Raw genomic sequence first — 22694 nt, forward strand, 5'->3', positions numbered from 1 at the left:
TCACAGAGTGTTTGTTGTGGGGGAGGAAGGGAAAGGAGAATTTTAGCCGCTTTGAGACTCCTTCGGGTGGTGATAAAGCGGGACATCAAATCCAAACTCTTCTCATTACATTTATATCCCACCTTTCCTCCTGCAGCTTGGAGGGTATGCATGGTTCTGCCTTCTTTCCCCCATATCACACCTGTATGCACATATCTACCTTCTTGCTCATTTGTGGGTTGTTGTTGTTTGTTTGTTTTGGTCATACCTTGATGGTTGTGACCTCTTCATCAAACACTTTATTATGATTTGAACTTCTTTGGTAAGCATCCAGGCAGAAAATGTCTTATGACTATATCTGTACTCTTCTAACATATGCATTGCATATGGATTTTTGCCTCTTTTTAGCCTGCCCTTTCTAATCTAGCATTTTATTTCCACTATGATGGTGTTTCGTATTGCCTTTTTGAGTTCCAGTTATCCAACACAATTTATTAAAAATTGCTTCTGCTTTCCATCTCTTCAGAGCTATGATTCAGTAATTACAAAACACTGCAAGTCATATTCAGTATTAGGTCAACTCCTGGCATGCTCTCCCTTCCCCTCTCTCATACCTCTTCTACTAAATATCTGTCCTTCAGTCACCTGGAACAAGTATAGCAACGTCCATTCAATCATTTCTGAAGTATGGTTGTGTGAAGGTGCAATGTTCTCATCATCAACAAAACAAAACTCTGCTTTAATGTAATGCATAATGTTGATACCTAACCCAGAGCAGACCCATGGAAATCGACAGACTTAAGTAATTTGTGTCCATGGATTTCAGTTGGTGTACTCTGACTGTGACTTAATTAGTTATCGTCCAATAATATGTGCTACAGTTTCTATCAATGTGATCTGCTCAATATTCTGAATGAAACAATAGAGGAAAATTAAGAGCATCATTTCAGATAAGCTCCTGTAACTAAAAGTGCAACTCATCAAGCAGATTAAAACTGATTTGTCTGACTGAAAGTATTACCACAATTAATTGATCAGTAGTTCAATGTATTTACAAAAAAAACAACACAAAACACAGTTGGATGTCTCTGTTAGAAACCACACCACATTTCCAAGGCTCGTAAGTCAATGGTAAAGTGCATACTTTGTATACAAAGTGTTCCAAGTTCAGTCCCTGGAATCTCCAGATAGGGCTGGGGAAGGGTTTCCTGTCTGAAACCCTGGAGAGCTATTCTGAGCTCAGTGGGCCAACTATTACACAGTTAGAAAAAGCAGCACAGTTCCCAGGAGGATCTGTTGCTATAGCTTTCTCTCGTTTCCTCTGTGCCCTACCCATATTTGGACTGGGCACATAAACAACAGGTATAGGAAGATCCTTATGTGTATAATGATTTAGAGGTGTAAACAGCTCTTTAAATGCACCCTTGTTTTCTTATGTTCCTAGTGTATTTTGTTTCCTGTGTTATCTTCTTGCTTGATACACCTAAACTTAAGGAGTAAGTTCAAAATAGATTCCTCATCAGAAATGTGTGTGTGTGTGTGTGTTTAGGAAATGGTGAATAAAATCATGTTCAGGTAGAAGCCATTACCCATGAATATAAATAGTAAAGGAAGTCTTTCATGTATAATGCATCATAGAGAGCAGCTGCTGCTATTTATAATGCTCATAATGAGAGACAGGCAGTCCCATCCTAGGGTACTCTGATGCCAATAGCCACTCTGCCAAAGCTACACCAGCATTACTTGATATACATATATGTAATCCTGTGTTCTGCCAGGAGCAAAGTAGAAAGCAAATTAATACAAGCACGCCCAAGGGTTACTCCAGCAATAGCAACGCCAATGACTGCTCTCATATACAGTGGTACCTCTAGATACGAACGGGATCCATTCCGGAGCCCCATTTGCATCTAGAGGTAAACATAACTGCGCACGTCGCTTTTCGCCACTTCTGGGCATATGTGTGACGTCATTTTGAGCGTCTGCGCATGTGCAAGCGGCGAAACCCGGAAGTAGTGAGCTCCATTACTTCCAGGTTGCTGAGGAGCGCAACTCGAACACGCTCAACTCGAAGCATATTTAACCCGAGGTATGACTGTATAACATGTCTGAGATCACACACCGTTGTGTTCCTATTGTACCTGTTCAGGGAACATTCCAGCTATCAAATGGCAATGGCAAGGAAGCCATGATGATGATTGGTCATTGAACCCCTTCTGTGTACTCTTCCTATGTACATGTGTATTCCCAGGAAGAACCCAAGGTACCTGTCTTTAGACAGAGAAGAGAGAATTACCATCCCCAGTAGCCAGCCATCTCTATAAATCCATTTGGAGGAGGCCAGCATGTAAGACTCAAAGGCCACAGGCCCACCACGAGAAGGGTTCAAGTTTTGTTGAAATACCAAGGATTCAACAGAGATAATGTTCTCTACAGCAGGTGCTGGGAAAGACTTCTGCCTGATACCTTGTAGCATCACTTCCAGTTACAATAGACCAGACATGGGGAACCTGTTCCTCTCCAGATATTGTTGGATCTCAGTGTCCTTCATGGCCAGCCAACATGGTCAGTGATCAGAGATGACAGACTCTCCCTCTCTTGGGGATTTTTCATGTTGGTACAGTGTGTTTGGTGTTTTCTGTCTTTCTGGCACATATACATGAATGATCTCCCCCAGCAATTTCTAGATCAACTCTAGAAACCAGAGTCAGATGTCATACATTTTCTATTACTGGGGAATGATCAGGAGCTCACCAAGTTAGTGGCTAAATATCTCTATTTGATTTTTTGTTGTTGAAATACTTCAGGCGTCTGATCTCCCTGGAGACCAAGAGATATGACGCTAGACTGCTCTGCCTCCTTTTTTTAAGCAAATGTTTTGTGCCACTGGGGAAGTGGTAATTCTGTATTGATTTGTTTTGGATGTTGTATGTGAGTGATGCAAATAAAGGTTTTACGATACGATATACATGAATGTGAGTTTCTCTGTTGTTTGTGATACAAACCACATTCGTGAAATCTGGTTATGGTGAACTGGATATTAGCTAGTCTCATCACTACCTACAGCCCATCTCTATCCATGTGTTGTCATTATACTCTCCAACTAGTGTTGACGATTGGCCTTTTGGTTGTACTGGAGATGGGTAGATATTAGTGATTTGCCAACTCAAATATTTGCTGCAAGTAAATAGGATTAAAAGATCACGCTTCCTTCTAAAGATGATTCCAGTGTGAGCCTCTAGCACAGAGCTTTACAAACTGTGTGTCGCAACACATTAGTGTCGGCTGCAGTGTATAGGTGTGTCATGCGACCACTCCCTGCACTTCTCCCAGGGATGGGAGTCAGCAAACTTTTTCAGCAGGGGGCTGGTCCACTGTCCCTCAGACCTTGTGGGGGGGCTGGACTATATTTTTTGAGGGGGAAATGAACAAATTCCTATGCCCCACAAAGAACCCAGAGATGCATTTTAAATAAAAGCACACATTCTACTCATGTAAAAACACGCTGATTCCTGAATCATCCGTGGGCCGGATTTAGAAGGCGATTGGGCCAGATCCAACCCCCAGGCCTTAGTTTACCTACCCATGGGTTAGTTTAACCTCCGGTTTGCTAGTAAAACTGAATTGCTGTGAAATGATGCAGGTATAAAAAGTGTGTCACCAACATGAAAAGTTTGGAAAGCACACTCCTAAACATACAGTGGTACCTCGGGTTACATACACTTCAGGTTACATACGCTTCGGTTTAGAGACTCCGCTAACCCAGAAATAGTACCTCGGGTTAAGAACTTTGCTTCAGGATGAGAACAGAAATAGTGGCGCAGTGGCGCAGTGGCAGCAGGAGGCCCCATTAGCTAAAGTGGTGCTTCAGGTTAAGAACATTTTCAGGTTGAGAACGGACCTCTGGAACGATTTAAGTACTTAACCCAAGGTACCACTGTATTGACTGGGGTGCACATCTAACAAACACTGAACTGTAATTGTACAAGCTGCAAAATACAAACTTATTGGCATTTAGAAAAGTGATTCCCGAAATCTGTGCCACAATAAAAGCTGAAGTGTGCCTTGAAAAATCAAGACACTTTGTAGATGAACCTGCCATTCAGTGCTTTGGAGAGCAGGAATGTTGCTATTTTAAGACAGAATTGAGGAACATTTTTTGAGTAAAGTGCGAAACTTTTGGTTTTAATCTATTCACCCACAAAACCCGTGCCTCAAGATGCTGGTTCACAACATGTGCTCTAATTTGTGGGGGAGGGGGGATCTGTTTTAGGATGTTATGAAGCTTAGCATTTTATTAGCCACTGATTGATACAGAGCCTGTTGCAGAAAATTATATTTGCAGGCCAAATTGTCACTTTTCTGAAGTTCATTTACGCCAGGGAAATGTTTTATGACTTTGTTTAGAACCCATGATACTATTCAACGTTTCAAATAACCAGCACATGCCCTGTAAACTTGTTCCTGCAATTTTGTATTCAGTAGTTAATAATTTAACAAGCCAAAGCTACAAAAGTGACAAGGCTTAACACATAAGAAGAGAGGTAGGGGTGTGTGTTTGTGTGTGTTTAACAGAAATAATAGCCTGTAGTTGAAAAATTCACAAGAGTGCTAATAAAACAATTACAGTGGTAACTCGGGTTACATATGCTTCAGGTTACATACGCTTCAGGTTACAGACCCCGCTAACCCAGAAATATTACCTCGAGTTAAGAACTTTGCTTCAGGATGAGAACAGAAATCGGGCATCAGCGGTGCAGCGGCAGCAGGAGGCCCCATAAGCTAAAGTGGTGCTTCAGGTTAAGAACAGTTTCAGGTTAAGAACGGACCTCCAGAACGAATGAAGTTCTTAACCCGAGGTACCACTGTATCTGATATTAGATATGAAAGTTCTCCCTGTTCTTGGTGAACAAATCTGCTTCCCTTATTGTGGCCTCGAGATTTACAGCAGCCACACAGTTCTTCCTCCTCCTGTGGACAGAGCTGTAAACCCAGCACTCTTCCTGGTTCACCAAGAGCAGAGAGGTTGTGGGGGCTGGGGAGAGTTCTGAGGGCCAGATAGGAGAGGCATGGAGGGCCTCAGACCTGAAGTTCCCCATCCCTGGTATAGAATTACTTTCTTCTGTCTTTCCCTAATTTCCTGTCATTCAGTATCCTTTGGATGACAGGAGCTGAGGGTTGATCGAAGGGAAGGAATCTGCTGAACTGGACTTGGAACAAGCAGACAGGAAAGATTGCTCTGAAAACAAGAGTCATGAATGTGCTCTGTTGGTCTGACAAGAACTGAAAGATGGTCTGGAAGCATTTATAGGCAATGTTGACTAAGCAGAAGTCAGTAAGGGTAAAACAGAGCTCAGGGTACCAAGGACAACTCAGAGTTATCTGCATTTTCCATTTATTTTATTTTTTTAATGCATCAAAATATGCTTGCATTGTATATTTTTGAGAGAAAATGTGTTCGCAAATGTGTGTTTTGAAAGAATGTACTAAAAATAGAGAGTTTGCATTCAAATGGAACTATTTGACATTAGCAGACTAGCATAGAGACAGGATAGGAAAGATTTATTTATGAGCAAACGCATACAAAAGTGACAGAGAGAAAACAGGCTGATTCATTTGCCCTTAGATGAGATGTCAATGGAACTGAGGTTGATTAGAGTCTGAAATGGATAATGCATTTCCTAATCAAATCAGCTGAGAAAAATGAACTAAGGAATCCATATAGGGGTTACATAAACGGGGAGAAATAAAACCTAGGAATAATAATAATAATAATAATAATAATGTGCTTTTCCCCTTATGTACCATGGAAGCATATATTTCTCCCTCAGTTTTCATCTCTGCAGTTTTGTTGTGTTTTTGTATTCCCTTGTCTGAACAATTGGAAACCAAGAGTCCATGCATCTTCACGTTATATAACAGATGGTTTAGTGTGTAAAATTCTTGTAACTTCTCCAGAGAGTAAGATTGCAGATTTTTATTTTTATTTTTAAAAATGTTTTTAAGTCTTAAATCAGTTCCCTGTGAAATGGTCCTTTGCAAATCATGCCAGTGGTGGTCTCCCTTTAACATTGCATCTAATATATGATCTCAGCAGCAGACTAATAAATGGGCCAGCAAAATAGCATCAGGGGAACAAATTTTACCTTGAGAATAGTACTATAATAACTCCTGTTTCCCAGCAACCTGTTACTGTATGATATTTGGACCTCTTGTTTTTGGATGTTAGTAGCTGAAGAACCAAGGAGGAAAAATATGACTAACCTGGAGTGTTTTGTCTTGTCTTGTTTTCTTTCACAGGAAAAAGCCCAATATTTACAGAGGACTCTTGCCTCTCAAGTAGATAAATCCACACAGACTGAACTTGTAGGCCACGATGTAAGTAGCTGTTTTAAACAGTTTTTCTTTTATCTTCTGTATTGATATTTAAATCTCTACCAGCCTATTTTCCTTTGCTACTGCTGTGTCTGCGTATTGATGTAAAAGTGCAACACCATTCATCTTTCGCTCTTAAATGATTCTCAAATGCCTTCTGCAACAGAAAAAAAGAAGAAAATTACCAGCTACCTGCCAGCATACCAATGTCCTATTAATTGCTTGTTTTACCAACAATTCCCTTATACTCTCTAGAATTTGTGCAGGAATGTTCGTGGAGAATATGTATTAGTAGAATTTGAAGTCTTTCCCTATTTTCAAATATTGTAAAAAGCATTTACCTACTTATTAACAACTTAATGAACGTATTATGCATAATCACCAAAGACTAAGCCAGTCTTTTATTTCCTTTTTTAAAAATTGTATTACAAATGAAAGCTGAAGAAGTTTGCAGAGAAGTTTGCATTAATATTTTAATCACTGGGTATCAGCAGGGGATGTTGCTAGTAATTTAATTGAAAATTAGAATTTTTATCCTGGTGCGATTATGAACTGTGACTATCAAGAAAGTACTCCAATGTATTGGAATGATTAATAGAGCTGGCTTGCATGTGATATCATTCCCATTACAACCTCCCTTGAAAAGTATATTGGTAATCAAGGTTTGAAAGACAGAAGCGCAATTATTATCTACCGGAATGAACATGGTACTGTTACCTTTTTTAAACAGCATCCTCTAAAGTAGTTTCCGATTTTTGATGTAGGCTCATATGTGCTTTTGGGCAGTTCCATCGGTACTGAAGTTGTTGTGCGCATTTTACTTTTATGGAATTTCTGTTTCTCAAAGCAGAATTAATGAATAGGATAGCCCTATTCTGGTAGGTGTGCTAGGCATTAACCTTAAAGGAAGTCATCTTTTTGTTTTGTTGTCTTTCAAAGAAGTGGGAATCCTTGTTGCGACCGTATGTGAATGGCTGGCTCTGTGGACTAGCTCCCTGGCTTGCCCACTTTCCATTTGGAGTGGGATTCTGATTTGGGGCTGCCCACAAACAAGCCAGAAACCTAGTGTTCTTGGGTGAAATGGCCAAATGAGAGATCTGTAGAACCTGCATTTCCATCTCTGCATTCTGTGGTGGTACTGTTGTCTGCCAGGATCGTAGGCCAAAACATCAGCACATTGAAACTGATTCTTACGCTTATTTATTTATCACATCATTTGTGTGTTTATACATCTATATCCTGTCTGTTGATCTACCCTAAGGCATCAAGGAGACTAAATTAAAATTACCAAAAGCAAGAATAAAGCAGTTTTTAGAAACAGTATAATGATTCACCAAGGGAAACCTCTCAAAAGGGCACATATTCTAAGAAAGTTATTCATGGTGAACTCCCATTGAAATCATCCTTTGGGTCAGCAACAATGGCTGGTGGGAACAGAGAGTTCTTCATCACAGAGAAGAAAGCCCATTGCTCTTCATGACCTTGCCTGTTTCACCCAAAGGATGCACAAGTTTCAATAGGAAAACTAATTTGTGCAATTTCCAGTATTCGTTTAATTCTTCCTGGGTGTCAAGCTTGCTATTTGTGACAAGCCTTCCTATGAGAAAAAAATAGTTTAAAGGTCATTTGGGGGGTATTTTTTTTACCTGAATAAAAGAGACAATTTTCCAGGTTACTTGAGTTAACCTAGAAGTTTCAAAGTCACAAATGAACATTATTTTGAGGGTTTTACTTTGATTTGTGGCTATGTTTTCATCAATTTTTGTACCAGCCAAGTTTCAAGATTTTCCATTGCCATTTCCCTAGGGTTTCACAGTCAGGAGCTGCAACTGGATTGCCATATGTTTTACTCACACAAGTTAACAAATATCTGGATATGCATGCACCCTGATGTCACCAAGCTTAGTCGGTTTATATTATAAAGACACCTTGGAGAAAAGGCAGTGAACAGATAATGGGGAGAAATAAAACAGTACATTTGCTTGCATAAGCAAGGGAAGTATCGTTGATAACAGATTGATAAAACAAATGTCATGCAGCTAAGAATTGGGGTTTTTGGTACGTATATCTCTAATGCACTCCACCAATTCAGGGCTTTAATTTTAGCAGGGGAACTTAAAGGACGATATGCAACTAAGTTTTACTCAGAGTAGACACACTGAAATTAACAAACATGACTAAGTTATGTCCATTAATTTCAATAGGCTTACTCTGAGTAAAACTTAATTGTGTACCACCCTAAGTAAGGAATTATGTTACTATAATTTGGAACACAGCATTTCTTCCTGCATTGTAAATTGTTGTTCTGTTAAAGTATGGTGTCCTGAATATTTGACTAATATGGAATCCATTGCAGTTCAGTTTTGATTTTCCAGAATGCTCTGAAAACATTTGCAAAATGGCGTCATAAAATTAGTTTTGCCTATACTTATTTACCTTTCATTAAGACTTCACTTTGGAATTATGGACAACTATGATGTCTTCTCAACAGATTCCTTGAACTGCAATTTTGGTCACCTCTGTATTTGCTAAGCTAATTTGTGCCCCAGGATTTAGATATTTGGCCTGTGCATAGCATATTGATAAAGAGGGGGATTAATTAAAATAGGTAGACCTCATGTGTTCAAAGGTTGCAAAGGTTGTCAAGAGACCTCTGCCAGAAAATGAGGTAAAACAACATGTTGTTAAAAAAATAATAGTCCCATTTCTAAGTATACATAAAGATAATAGCCAAGCAAAACTTATTAGGTTGCAAAATGTGTGTGTGTGTGTGTGTGTGTGTGTGTGTGTGTGTGTAAAATAGGGAGGGAGAGAAAATTGCTAATGGGTAAGTGGTGAGCATATCTTAATAAATCAGTGTCAGTTTAACCTTCTTCACCTTCTTCTGTTCTTCAAAATCTTCTTTGATTAAGATATCAAGAAATGATTTCTTAAATTTCACTCGCATAATCAAAACAAAGAACAAAGATGCATGTACAGTTTGTAATGCAATTTCCAGTGGTGATGAGATTACATGAACCGATAGGTGCCTCAGTACCAAACCATATGTTAAGCAGACACAGATGCTATTCCTATGGTTGGGTATGATTTCCCTTAATCAAACGTAGTGCTTTTGCAACATCCTACTATTGGTTCTTCTGTCGGAGAACACTCAAGCACCTGCCCCCCAACCTTGGCCCAATGTCGTAGAAGATTCTGCAGCATGGTCCAGGGAACACACTCAGTTTGTCTCACCACCACCCTGCTCCCATCCATCCTGCATTTGTTTAAAAGTTTGTATGCGTATAGGCTTTGTCTGCTTTATAGAGGATCTTGCCTTTTCCCAGTTGTGAAGACAGAGCCTACATGTGCCCAGCCTGTATATTGACTCTGCTCAGAACTTTAGAGGAACTGTTTCAGAGACACGATCTCAATCTCACCCACTTCCATGATGCATGTATGGGGCAAATGTGCAGACTCAAACTGGCCAGATAACCGTACACAAACCTTCACTTCCCAGGTAAACCAAGAGAGAGTTTTCAGCACTTCACTACATTACCGTTCCCACAACTTTTACTATTTGGTTGAAAGCCATAACAGTTATGCAATTAAAATGATATGCAACCAACGTAAGTTGATAATGATATAGGTATACACACATACCTGAAGAGCAGCTTGACCAGCTTTTTCTAGTCACAGCAGGTTATAGTACATTAAAATACTATGATTTTGAAATGGAGAGTGCAACTTATAAGTTTGGAGCCATCACTATAAAAATTGGGCAAAGTCACACCAAAGTCATGCATTGTTCTGCCACCTTGAATCAAAATAGTATCTGACATCCAAATATCAATGAAGACCACTGTCCCCACCTTGGGAACCCTAATGCTGAATTTGGCGACGCTATCTGGAGAGGCAGCTGAAACTATATAAAAGCACAGGCAAAGTCATGCCAAAGAAGAGTTTGGATTTGATATCACGCCTTTCACTCCCTTTAAGGAGTCTCAAAGCGGCTAACATTCTCCTTTCCCTTCCTCCCCCACAACAAACACTCTGTGAGGTGAGTGAGGCTGAGAGACTTCAAAGAAGTGTGACTGGCCCAAGGTCACCCAGCAGCTGCATGTGGAGGAGCGGAGACGCGAACCCGGTTCCCCAGATTACGAGACTACTGCTCTTAACCACTACACCACCAAAGTGATGTTTTGGTCTACCATCTTGATTCTAATGGTGGCTGGTATTTGAACATTAACAAAGATCACTATCCCTCCCTTGGAAATCCATGTGCCAAGTTTGGTGGTGATATCTCAAGAGGTGGCCTAACCTATAGAGAACAAAGGGACAGAAACGTGACTTTGGATGTGGAGCTTTAATTAACATACATTAGCATGTCTTCTGTCAAATTGTTTGCCACTTATCCCAGTATAGTGAACATCAGAGTGTAGGGTTTCTTCGGCTGTACCTCATCATTGAACACCATCCTTGTGCAGTTTGCATTGGTCCCCCACTTTTCTATAGTACAGATAGACACAGCTCCATCTTATGTGGCCTCCACAACTGCAACTGTTGATTGCACTATTCTTTCTTGATCCATCTTTGTCTGTCCAGTCATTGTGCTATAGCCTGAGTGGTAGAAATATGTCTATGATGACACGTTTTGCTCCAGATGGATAGGGACTCTTGGATGCTGGCATTACTTTCAATCCAGAACACTCACCTTAATAATTATTAGAAATACCATCATTAATACTCCACTTCTTTCAAAATCTGATTATCTTGTAGAATTACTTTTTCCATTCCAGATAGTTGTATTCTTCCTCTTATTCCCTCTTCCTTTGGTGATCTGGAGGACTATATTTGTATTACACTTCATTCTTTTATGTTGTAACATGCAGCATATTATGCACCATCTTCAGCCTTTATCCATTTCAGCAATTTACAAAACAATGCTGACATGAGGGTACTGAGAAGCAGACTTTAAAGCATGACCATCATGTGCCAAGATAGGAGTTTCACCCAGTCAAAACATTATAATCTGCACATAGTGGTATGGGGAGGGGTCACTCATTCGACATGGCAGCTATAATCATCACCATGTTGTTGCAGTGGGTTGGATCCAAAGGCAAGAAGGAAACCAGCTTGCTACTAACTGTGGAAGCTTTCACAACAGTCAAGTGCTATAATAGGTAGGCTCATGAGCAGCTTTAATGGCTATGCTTGGGCAAGACGAAGTACATTGTTGGTTTCAATTGCGACATTTCAATGAAGTGTAAATTCCAAAAGTGGAAGACACCGTCTGCATTTAGAAAGCCTGAATGGATCCAACTCACTATTTGAAAAGAACTGCTCTTCATGATGTGATGGAAACCACTTCATGATCTCTTTTCAAATGGCTTATTGCACAGTTACAGCCAATGATTTCCCCCCAGACAAGGACTCAAGGCGACTTACAACTAAAATAGAAACAACTATTGGGGGGGGGGGAATCATTAAAAATATTGTGAAGACTGCTCAATATATTCCCCTTTTTGTATTTACCCTTCTCCACACCCATTTTTTCACCCATTTTCTACAACCCTCTGGTTTGTTTGTTTTAGCTAGCAGACATAGTTGGCAAAATAAATATATTTATATGAATAGATATTGCTTTGGACATTGAAACATAAATCACTTTAAGCCAGTGAACTATTTTACATGATGCACTGGGCAGTTCTGTGTTCCACTTATGGATATTGCTACAGCACATTCATGGTAAACTCTTTGTTGACAGCATTTAGGGCTAAATGCATTGATGCACAACACTCCCTTGTGGCTTCCTGGAAAGGAATGGAGTGTCTTGTCCTTGCCACCTGACAGAAATTCTGGCTCTGTAGTTTGTTGCCAAAAATACCATTATGTTTACATAGGATAACATCTGTTCCTGCCATTGTTCATCTCTTCTGCTGTTGTGGGTGCTTTCTCCTTCTGTGTCTTCCATATTTATTATGATAGTATTTGCAACATCTAAAATATGGTCCATATCTCAAAACGTATTAGCAACGCATGAACAATTTGCACTTACTGATTGGGTTCATAATTGCATGCCCATGTATTCATCTGCATTACTTCTGGATCTTATGTATAATATATGATTGCAGGTGAGCATGGGAGCATGTGCACATTTTTAATTCTTCTTCCTTGTTTTTGCATTTACCATATTACAAAATATTTTTCCCCAAACACTTGAAGATATTTTAAAGCTATTGCTTCACAGAGGTAGCTCTCTCTGTTGGCTTTTGAAGCAAAGCTGCATTTGGACGAAATGCAGTCATTCCAAGTGGATTATTTATCAGAATCTCACAGTGCTTCTACTCGGTGTCTAATGCTAATAGTCAACAGTGGTTTTATTTTTTTAAGAATAGTTAAAAAATGCAGTTAAGGTACAAGATGTGGCTTTCAGTGAAAACATGAGTTATCTCTTAACTCAGTGAATACATGAGTTATGTTTAGTGGGGGGGAAAGCCCAGTGATGTCTTATCTGTAATATTGGAAAACCATTAAAATCTTAAAATATAACAACAATAACCATATCTTAAATCAATGTCAAAACATTTTGTTTTTGACATCCATACAACAATTCTGTAAGGTTGGTCAGTCTTATTATTTACATGCTGAAGAAAGGTGATAGGGTGAAGCCCAGAAGTTCAGTTTCTGCAGCGATGCTTCCCTCCAAATGCTGTTGAACTCCAGCTACCATCAAACACACCCAGCATGGTCAGTGATAATGAGAATTGTATATGGAGGGTTGCAGGTTCCCCACTCTGGTTAAAGGGTCACATATAAGCTAAATTCAGATCAGAGCCTTCCTGATATTTATCATAACTCCTTATCCACAAACTCTCTAGACAAACACACTAGAAAAGTCTAAAACATGTGCAGTGTATGTTGAGTACACAGCCAGATTTCCTTTGCATTAGTCAGGTAATTGGATTCAGAGCAACACAAAGCTAATATAATGTTATTAATTTTCCTCAGTTCATCTTGTTTGTCTTTGGTGCTCAATTTCCCCCTAATCTGATTCTTCATATAGGTGTGGGATCCTTCTTCATTGAGATTCTCTAAATGTGCAATGTTTTAGTTAAAACATGTGTATTGGTATTTCACTGATTATAATAGTAAGCATGGTTATATTTGTTTTAATCATTATTATGCTTTGGCTTAAATATTTTAATACAACTTTTTAGGGCACAAAGGCATCTGTAACACAAATATTGTTTTATGTCTCTTCTACCAGTGATGCATGCAAACTTAATCTTTGAGACTTCATTTATCATATTTTTTCTTCTTTTTTAAAGGCCCTGTGGAATTCTTCATGTACTGAACGTTCAGTTTACAAACCAATCAGCATCTCATTGGTACCAACATTATTTAATTAAAATAACATATCCTTGGACACACACACCACATAGGCAATTAGTTTCACTTTGTTGCCTGTATAAAGATGAATCTGCCTTTGCCTTTGGGGGGTTTGCTGGGACAAAATGCCTTGCTCATTATAAAAAACAAGTATTCTTCACTATTCTCATTTGCATTAACAAATATTTGATTAAGTTATTACCAATAAATTATTACAGGCATTTGAAAAATCAAAATAAAGTATAATTTTATCTTCCATAACTTGTGTAGAGTTGTATTGTCCTTTGGGGTCAGTGGTAGTACACTTTGGTGGTTACCAAGAGCAACATTCAAGGGCAATGTTCCTGTTTTAGGCAGGAAACCGTTTTGGGCCACACCAAGTCTATTGTGACTTCTCATGTCAAAACAGGCAACTAAGCAGTTTAGAAAATATAAAAAGTGTCAGAAAGCCAGTTAGGTTATTGTTTCCTGTAAAATTCACATTTTGTGCACTTTTTTGTTTGGTTTTTTACTGAGACAGCCACAAAATTTGGAGAAGTGTAATCCAATGGATAAGTTTGGGACTAGCAAATTAGAGTGGTTTGGTTTACATGGACCAATACATGGATCTCTGTTGAGAAGCGTCCTCCCCAGAATTTACTATAATCAGGCAATATTAAGTAACTACAGGAGACATCACATCATCTAGTTTTATATTTACACTTTAGCATAGTTGCAACAAAACATCAACCAGTCTTTTCTTCTGTCTTCTTATTCTTACTTCTAGCTCATTTGTTGCTCTGCTAGCTGTCGATTCTCATCTTGAGCCTATTATTTTGTAAAGAATTTACTTGCATATGGAACACAATTTTGAACTCTCTCGGGGTTTTTTTCCAATTTCTCCTTCTTTACATAGCCAAACCCAATATACAGATCTTTTGCCTCTTTCTCTTGTACTACTATATCAGGAATAAGGTAGCTGTGGCCCCTCCTGATGTGGTACAACTCCCTCATCCCTGATCATTGGGGATGATGGCTGAGGTCGATTGATGGGAGTTGCAACTGAAAAACATTTGGAGGGCCACAGATTTTCCATCCTTACACTATATATAGTACAGAACGCTTATAAGAACATGGTGAGTTTTAGAATTTTAATGCTATCATGTCTTATAATCCAGTTAGTAACAAATACTGTTTCAAGGAGATTGAAAGAAACATCTCTTGACTGAATTTATTCTCTTTCTCTGTTCTCATTTTCTTCCCTTAACTTCTTTTCTGGTATCTGCATCTGATTGCATCTGTTATCATAGCTGGAAATACACCCTAAGCTCTACTCCAATGAGCTAAAGCAGGCTCTCAATGAACTCAATGGGGCTTGCTTTCGAGCAGACATGCATACGATTGCATGAGTAGAATCCAAGGCAATGCAGATTTCTCAGAAGTATGGCTAGACGTGATATAAAACATGGCATGACTGCATCACATCACGCTACAGGTAAGAACATCAGGAATACTCTGTTGGCTGAGGCCAGGATCAGGAAAGAAGGGAATTATACTGCAAGCGCACCTTGTTGACTATTCCTGATCTCGAAGAATGGCTTTATGGAGGAGAATTCAGTTTGTACAATCCCACACCAGCAGTCTGCAGTGGTACATTCCAGGAAATGTTTCATAGTTTGACGAATTATTTGCCTAGAAAGTATCTTGGGTTGCACTCTTGTGGTCCCTGGGAGGGCCATAGAATTTTGCAGAACTTCCACTCCTCAGGCAGAGAGGAAGAACATGCTGTCTAGCCAAAGAAGTCTTCCCACTGCAGCCAAGGAAACACCCACAGTGGTCCCTCCTCTGCTGTTGGTGCTCTGACAGGAGGAGAAAGGGGACCTGTGGGGTGGGGGTGGGGAAGCTTTGGATCTGTTCAATCTAAATCCCTCCTGTTCTCCTTAAGTGCCCCTGAGACAAGGGGAATACACCAGATCGCATATTTTTGTGTGCCCTCTCCAGCCACTGCCCCACAAGTCAGAATCTCCCACATCTTCTGCTCTGGCTGGTGAGAGACTGACAGGCTCAGAATGGGGTTGCTTCTGCCAGCACATGTTATTTCCACACATACCCCCCTGGGAGTGCTCTTCTAGCTCCAAATATACATTTATTTTTACTCAATGGAAAGAGCCTTGTAGCACCACTTCATTCTCCTTCATTATGGTTGACTGTATCATTGTCATCATCGCCATCCTTTGCATGCCTCTACTAGATGCGGGCAGAAAAGAATCTGGAAGAAGAGTCATTCCCCCCACCCTTTTACTGATGTGGGAAAGGAAAGCAGTTTGCTGGCATAAGTGAAAAAAGTCCTTGACTTCTGCTTTTACTAGTGCACCCACTGAGCATGAGAAGAAAAGCTTGCATCCAGATATTGCATAGATGTAATACAATGGGGGCGAGAAGACTGAAATGATAGATTGTGGTGCATTTCATACATTGCTCCACATCAGTGATGCATGTAATATGTGAGAGCTGACCTTGCAAACAGTAGTCAGCAGAGGGGTCCTCTGCATCAGTGGCTGATCACACAGGTGCTGATTATTTGGAGCAACTACATGTGTTCACCTACTCACACCACTCTGCAAACATTCATGCTGAACACATGGATGTCATGTAGCTGGAGCCACTAGGGGCTGCACTGTTCAGGACAGCAAGGACAGCTGATTTCTCTTACTGCTCCACGTGATAGCCGCACATGTAACATAAATAATGTGTGAATAGGGAGGATGAATAGACTATAATAGCCATCATTGTTTCATAAGGACAGTACCTGTGTAAATCTTGCTGCATCTGCTCTGAAAATACGGTTATCAATACAGGATGTTTTCAAGTAAGTTCATCATTTTCAAGTACTGAAATCCTTTTTTTTTTTAACTACCCTACTCTAAAGATATTAACATTGCGAATGTCATTACAATGCAAAGCTGGATATAATATTGCAGCTTTACTGCGATAATAAGCTTACATGGTATATTTTCTACACTAACCAGAAATCCCATAACAATTCTGATATATTTAATTCCATACTTATACACATTAAACCTTTTCAGATTCACACAAATGCATAAGGTAGAACTCAGATTTTTCCATTCCATTTTTTCATTAAATTCAGGAGATAGTCTATTTTATGGTCTAAATACCTTGATGGATGCTAGTGATATTCCAGCTTCAGTGGTATTCTCACATAATGGTACATTTGAGAAATACTGACATAACAAGACACCTTAATAAATTTTTTAATAAAAAATACATTTTCCTGCAAACTCAGAAGTACAAAATGTAGAAAAGGACCTTGGGATATAACATTCCTTTGAACAAAAGAGCTCTTTCACCCCTTTATTGTCTGTAATGATTCTATGGAGCACTTTTGAAATAATGTTTTAAGCAATAATTAAAACAGAGAGGAGAAGAAGAAAGAGAAAGGAGTAAGACAAAAAATAACAGAAAAGAAAGCAAGGAAGGTATCTGGCTGGGTTTCTTGGCCATTTAAAAGTGCAGGTCTCTTCAGTTCATGGCTGAAAAATCACAGATAGTAAGAAATCACTGGCTTAATGCTTGCACTTATGTAAGTATTTAATTTCTTTATTAATTCTTTAAAATATATTAATTTAACATATTGGCCAGAGGCTTCAAGCAAAATGGTAAACCCAAGTCACCAGCAACAATAAAAACCAAGCGGTCATTCACTGCATTGCAACGAAGCCAAAGATTTGTCTTCAGCTCCAAATCCCAGAAGAGAATCCCATCATCTGAGCATCACCACCATAAAGGCCCTGTATTTCAGAAGGTCTCAGACTCTCCTTCATTGGAGGTTTTTAAACAGAAGTTGAACGACCATCTGTCAGTGATTCTTTGTGTGATACGTGCATTGCAGGGAGTTGGAGGAGATGACCTTTCCTACTCCACAAGTCTATTATTCTGGTGATTCAAGGCCACCAGCCACATAACAGGCAGAGAGAAGACCCCAAGCCAACCCTCAAGGGAAGGTCAGAGTGAATTGGTAGACACATACAGGAAGAAGGTGTCCTAACATACCCTAGATATGATCCCAGATCATGAGAGCTTACAAGTGTAAAACCAGCTGTGAATTAAGCTTGGAAATCAGAACTGATAAAATTAAACATTGATTAACCTTCCCCTCTCTGTTCTATTTGAGTGTTTCATTGGAGGTTGTGGTTTGTTTGTTTTGAAGCAAAGGGCTGCATAGCAAACTTTTAAATGACCATGCACTGATGACATATTCCTTTTAGTTTGGGACTGTTAAAATAATATGATGTAATAGGATTTGACTGGGGCAAAATCCTAGTCAATGTCCTTTAAATGTACATATGTGGTTATCTCCAGAACACCCCAAACAAAAGTGGGACAAAAGTGAAGGGGGGAGAGCCTTTTAAGGTGAGAGCCAGTGTTGGGAACAATTTGTCTTCATAAAATGATATGTTTAAGAGTTCCTCTGGGTGTCTTGGATTACATCAGAATACATTTCGTTTGGTGGCTGGAAAGGCTGTAGAGGTGAAGGTGAGAAGTATACTTTAAGATTTATGGACGCAGAAGTTTCTGAAGACATAAGCAGAAGCAGGAAATTACTCAGTACTTTCCTTCTCTGAAGGTTGGCAATTTGTCCCATATGCATATACACATCAGACCCTAAACTTCAGAAAAAGTCTGAGGGATGAAGTAAGGTCTGGGAGTTGGGTTCACTTACAGAATAAGAAATGCATTGAGCTGTTTCTATTTGTTTCAATGATGTGTTTTATTGCTTCATAGCTCTATTCTTTTTGTAACACTTGTTTTATGTTTTGTACCCTACTCTGGTACCTGCAGATGAATGGTGGGTTATAAATGTTTTAAATAAATAAAAATTCCAGCAAGTGTAAGGTAAAGGTAAAGGGACCCCTGACCGTTAGGTCCAGTCGTGACCAACTCTGGGGTTGCAGCACTCATCTCGCTTTATTGGCCAAGGGAGCCGGCGTACAGCTTCCGGGTCATGTGGCTAGCATGACTAAGCCGCTTCTGGTGAACCAAAGCAGCGCACAGAACTGCCATTTACCTTCCCCCTGGAGCGGTACCTATTTATCTACTTGCACTTTGACGTGCTTTCGAACTGCTAGGTTGGCAGGACTAGGGACCGAGCAACAGGAGCTCACCCCGTTGTGGGGATTTGAACCACCGACCTTCTGATCGGCAAGTCCTAGGCTCTGTGGTTTAACCCACAGGGCCACCCGCGTCCCACCAGGAAGTGTAGTCCAAACCAATTAATGGGTATCAAATTACAGATATCGGTTTATTGTTTATTTTTCCTTTCATCTGGAAACAAGCAAACAAGCTCTTGGTGACAATTCATGTCCTTTAGTAGATCAGAACTCTTATCCTCTTTGTTTATGTTGAAAAGGAAATGGTATGAGTGATACAGAGATTTCCTTCCTCCCAATTTCTCCTTGGCTCATCGAGCTCTGAGTGACATCTCCCATGTGCCAAGTTCCTTCCTTCCTTCCTTCCTTCCTCCCTCTCCTCCCTCCCTCCCCCCCCCCGTGTTTTCTCAAATTTAGCAAGTTGTGGATGGAGGGAGTGAGGAGAGGACACATCCACCAAACCTTTTATGCAGTGATGGAGTTTGGGCTCTCAAATTTCACTGGCACCTTGTGTGACGCTAAAAATCAGCCTCCCCCTGCCCCCCATTTGTGCTCCTTTCTACAGCATTGTTTGTGGCACCCACTACAAAGTTGTGGTCACGCATTGCTCACGCTACCCTAAAACCACCTCTACTTTATTTGCTGTTCTTGATTGTTGCCATTCACTCTTGGAAATCTAAGGGTTTTTTAGTAGGGTAGGAGCTAAAAAGAATTTCACATCTAGCAACCAATGTGCCCCTTTGGTTTCAGATAGTACATGGGTAGGCAAGTCTAAAAAGCCCAGGACACACATTTTAACAGCCCTCTGGGGCTATGGTGCGTCACTTACCAGAAGTAAATTCATCATTAACTCTGGAAGTGTATACTCAATCCTGACCAAACTTAGCCTCTTGGTGCATATTTTGTTCTAGGGGGCTTAGTTTGGTCAGAATCAAGTGTGCACTCATCTGGTAACAATACAGAGGTATTGTATTTTGATTTAAATTATAGTCATTATTTCTAAGCTTGCATCTATACATATAAATTAGCCGCTGCTGCTGCTGCTGCTGCTGCTGCTGCTTCTTCTTCTTCTTCTTCTTCTTCTTCTTCTTCTTCTTCTTCTTCTTCTTCTTCTGCAATTCCATGTCCTCTTCTATCCTCTTTTTATTTCCTCTTTTTTGGCAAAGTGTTCTGAACCAGCCTGGAACTTGATTTGATGGCTCAGATGCACTCAGCTCCTGCTGTCTGCTGTGAGAACAGTATTATGGACTTGATGGGCTTTTGGCTTATCCAGCAGGGTTCTATGTCTCTTGAGAAGTGCAGTGCGTTTTTTTGTTAGCTTTTATTTAACTCTAATATTCCAGACAGTTCCAAGGCAGGCTAAATAACTACAGGTTCCAGAATTTCTGTTTAAAGTGAATGGCCTTAGAAGAGAGTTGGAATCTCAGCAAGAGCTTTAAACAGATGTCTCTTTTTTACAGATTATTAAGTTTGGGAAAGACACAATTCAAAGTGATTGTGTTTCCCTTTAAAACCCTAAATGTCTTTGGACCAAAGTACTGAAGGAACGCCTGCTCCCATACCAACCTGCCATTGAAATAATCTTAAAAGTCTCCTCCTTTATGGAATTTCCTCCCCAGAGAAGCCCAACATTGGTACCAACATTGGTTGTTGATGGCAATTTTATTATTATTATTATTACTTTCCCAGGCCTTGTAATGTATTAATGATTTTTGTAGTTTTATTCTTATTTTATCTGGTAAACAGTCCCAGAAATAGCTAGATCTTTTAAATTAAATAAATGAGCTTGGAATGAATTCCACTTTGGAAACCCTGCAGTTTGATTCAAACTCTTAAACTAGGTTATAATTTTGGGCAGAGCAGTTTAAAAATCTGCATTCTGGATTTGTAAAGATAGTTTGCTGTTCAAATTTCATTTTTGATTTTAAAGTGTTTCTCTTAATCTGAAATCTGAGGACGCTGCAAATCTAGTCAATAACATTGCATTATATGAATGTTAGAGTCAAATCTAAAGAAATAATGGAAGAAAAATGAAATTGGAACTACAGAGAGAACATACAGAAAAGGTGAGTACCCAGAAAAGGATAACAAGATGAATGGAAGGCTTTGAAGAGATCTATTATGGTAGTACAAGCCTAAAATAAATTATTTTGGTCTTCACTATTATTACCTTTTCATTTATGAGCTGTCATCCCCTGATTTTTTTTTTTTAAATCTCTAAGATTAACTTCTCTGAGAACTTCATGGGGTGAGTGAAGCATTATTTTTTTTATTACTGCTTTTGGTTTCTGAGAGTAAGGATAAATAACGATACCACCAAATTATAATGCAGTTGGTTAATATTATCTTTCTCCAAATCTAATCTAAGCACCAGAATGAAAATGTATGACTTTAATTAATGCTACTCTGCCTATCTAGGCTCGAAGGCTGTGAAGAGTTTATGATGCATCATAGCATATTTAAAGCTCCATAAAATATATTCTTACTGTTTATTTGAAAACAGCAAAGATCGCCATGAGCACAAATTGTACTCCACATGTGAAGAAATCATTGCACTGACAACAAGAAAAGGCATTTATAATGCCATTCAAAAAAATATTTTCATAGTTAATGAGTTATGTTTTTTGTGGTTTATTTAAAAGGGGAAAATATAGCTGGAGATGCATTACTGTGGCCTTCACACAAACTATGTACACCCAAACAAGATCAGGGAAATGTAATACTTCTCCTAATACATATCAACATCATTAGAGCCTGCTGGATCAGACCGATGGCCCATCTAGTCCAGCATACTATTCTTGTACAGTGGTACCTCGGGTTAAGTACTTAATTCATTCTGGAGTTCCGTTCTTAACCTGAAACTGTTCTTAACCTGAAGCACCACTTTAGCTAATGGGGCCTGCTGCTGCCGCGCCGCTGCCGGAGCACGATATCTGTTCTCATCCTGAAGCAAAGTTCTTAACCTGAGGTAATATTTCTGGGTTAGCAGAGTCTGTAACCTGAAGCGTATGTAACCTGAAGTGTATGTAACCACTGTACTGATTAGCCTATGGGAAATCCACAAAGGAAATCTATAGAGCTATTGTGTCAGGTTTACTTGAAGAACATAGCAATGGCATGGTCCATACTCAGAGTCCTTACAGTCATCATTGAATAGACAATTGCTGTAATAAACTACAAGCTCAAGGGGCCTAAAATATATGATAAGGCAGGAAAGTTCAAAGCCATGATAAATTTTATATGAATAGTGTGGACAGGTTGGATGGAGCATGGTTGTACACAGTGGAGAAGGTAACAGAAGGTCAGTTTGTTTTAGAAAATGTTTGGGTTATTATTGTTGTTAGTGAAATTGAGGATAGTGAAGAGACCATTTTGCTGAATATTCTCCAACTAATCAAGAATATTTTTGCTGGATTAGTTGCTGAATATTCTCCAACTAATCCAGAACGCGGCAGCTAGACTGGTGACTGGGAGCGGCCGCAGAGAACACATAACACTGGTCTTGAAAGACCTACATTGGCTCCCAGTACGTTTCCGAGCACAATTCAAAGTGTTGGTGCTGACCTTTAAAGCCCTAAACGGCCTTGGTCCAGTATATCTGAAGGAGCGTCTCCACCCCCATCATTCAGCCCAGACACTGAGGTCCAGCACCGAGGGCCTTCTGGCAGTTCCCTCACTGCGAGAAGCCAAGTTACAGGGAACCAGGCAGAGGGCCTTCTCGGTAGTGGCGCCTTCCCTGTGGAACACCCTCCCACCAGATGTCAAAGAGAACAACAACTACCAGGCTTTTAGAAGACATCTGAAGGCAGCCCTGTTTCG

At 39.7% G+C, this 22694-nt stretch overlaps 1 protein-coding gene across 8 annotated transcripts in view; it reads left to right on the plus strand.

Moving 5' to 3' along the window:
- The window catches only part of CCSER1 (coiled-coil serine rich protein 1), a 704602-nt gene that overhangs the window by 413818 nt on the left and 268090 nt on the right, over window positions 1–22694 (plus strand). For 5 of the 8 annotated variants that reach the window (XM_083458653.1, XM_083458654.1, XM_083458652.1 and 2 more), the window contains one exon: window positions 6280–6357. In XM_083458653.1, coding sequence (XP_083314779.1) covers window positions 6280–6357 — 78 coding nt within the window. Of the gene's footprint in view, window positions 1–6279; window positions 10424–10489; window positions 13987–22694 lie in introns of those variants that run through there. The other 3 variants (XM_083458656.1, XM_083458655.1, XR_014515539.1) reach the window with 2 other exon arrangements.

This window comes from Podarcis liolepis (assembly GCF_965112155.1).
Source record: "Podarcis liolepis genome assembly, chromosome: 9".
NCBI lineage: Eukaryota > Metazoa > Chordata > Lepidosauria > Squamata > Lacertidae > Podarcis > Podarcis liolepis.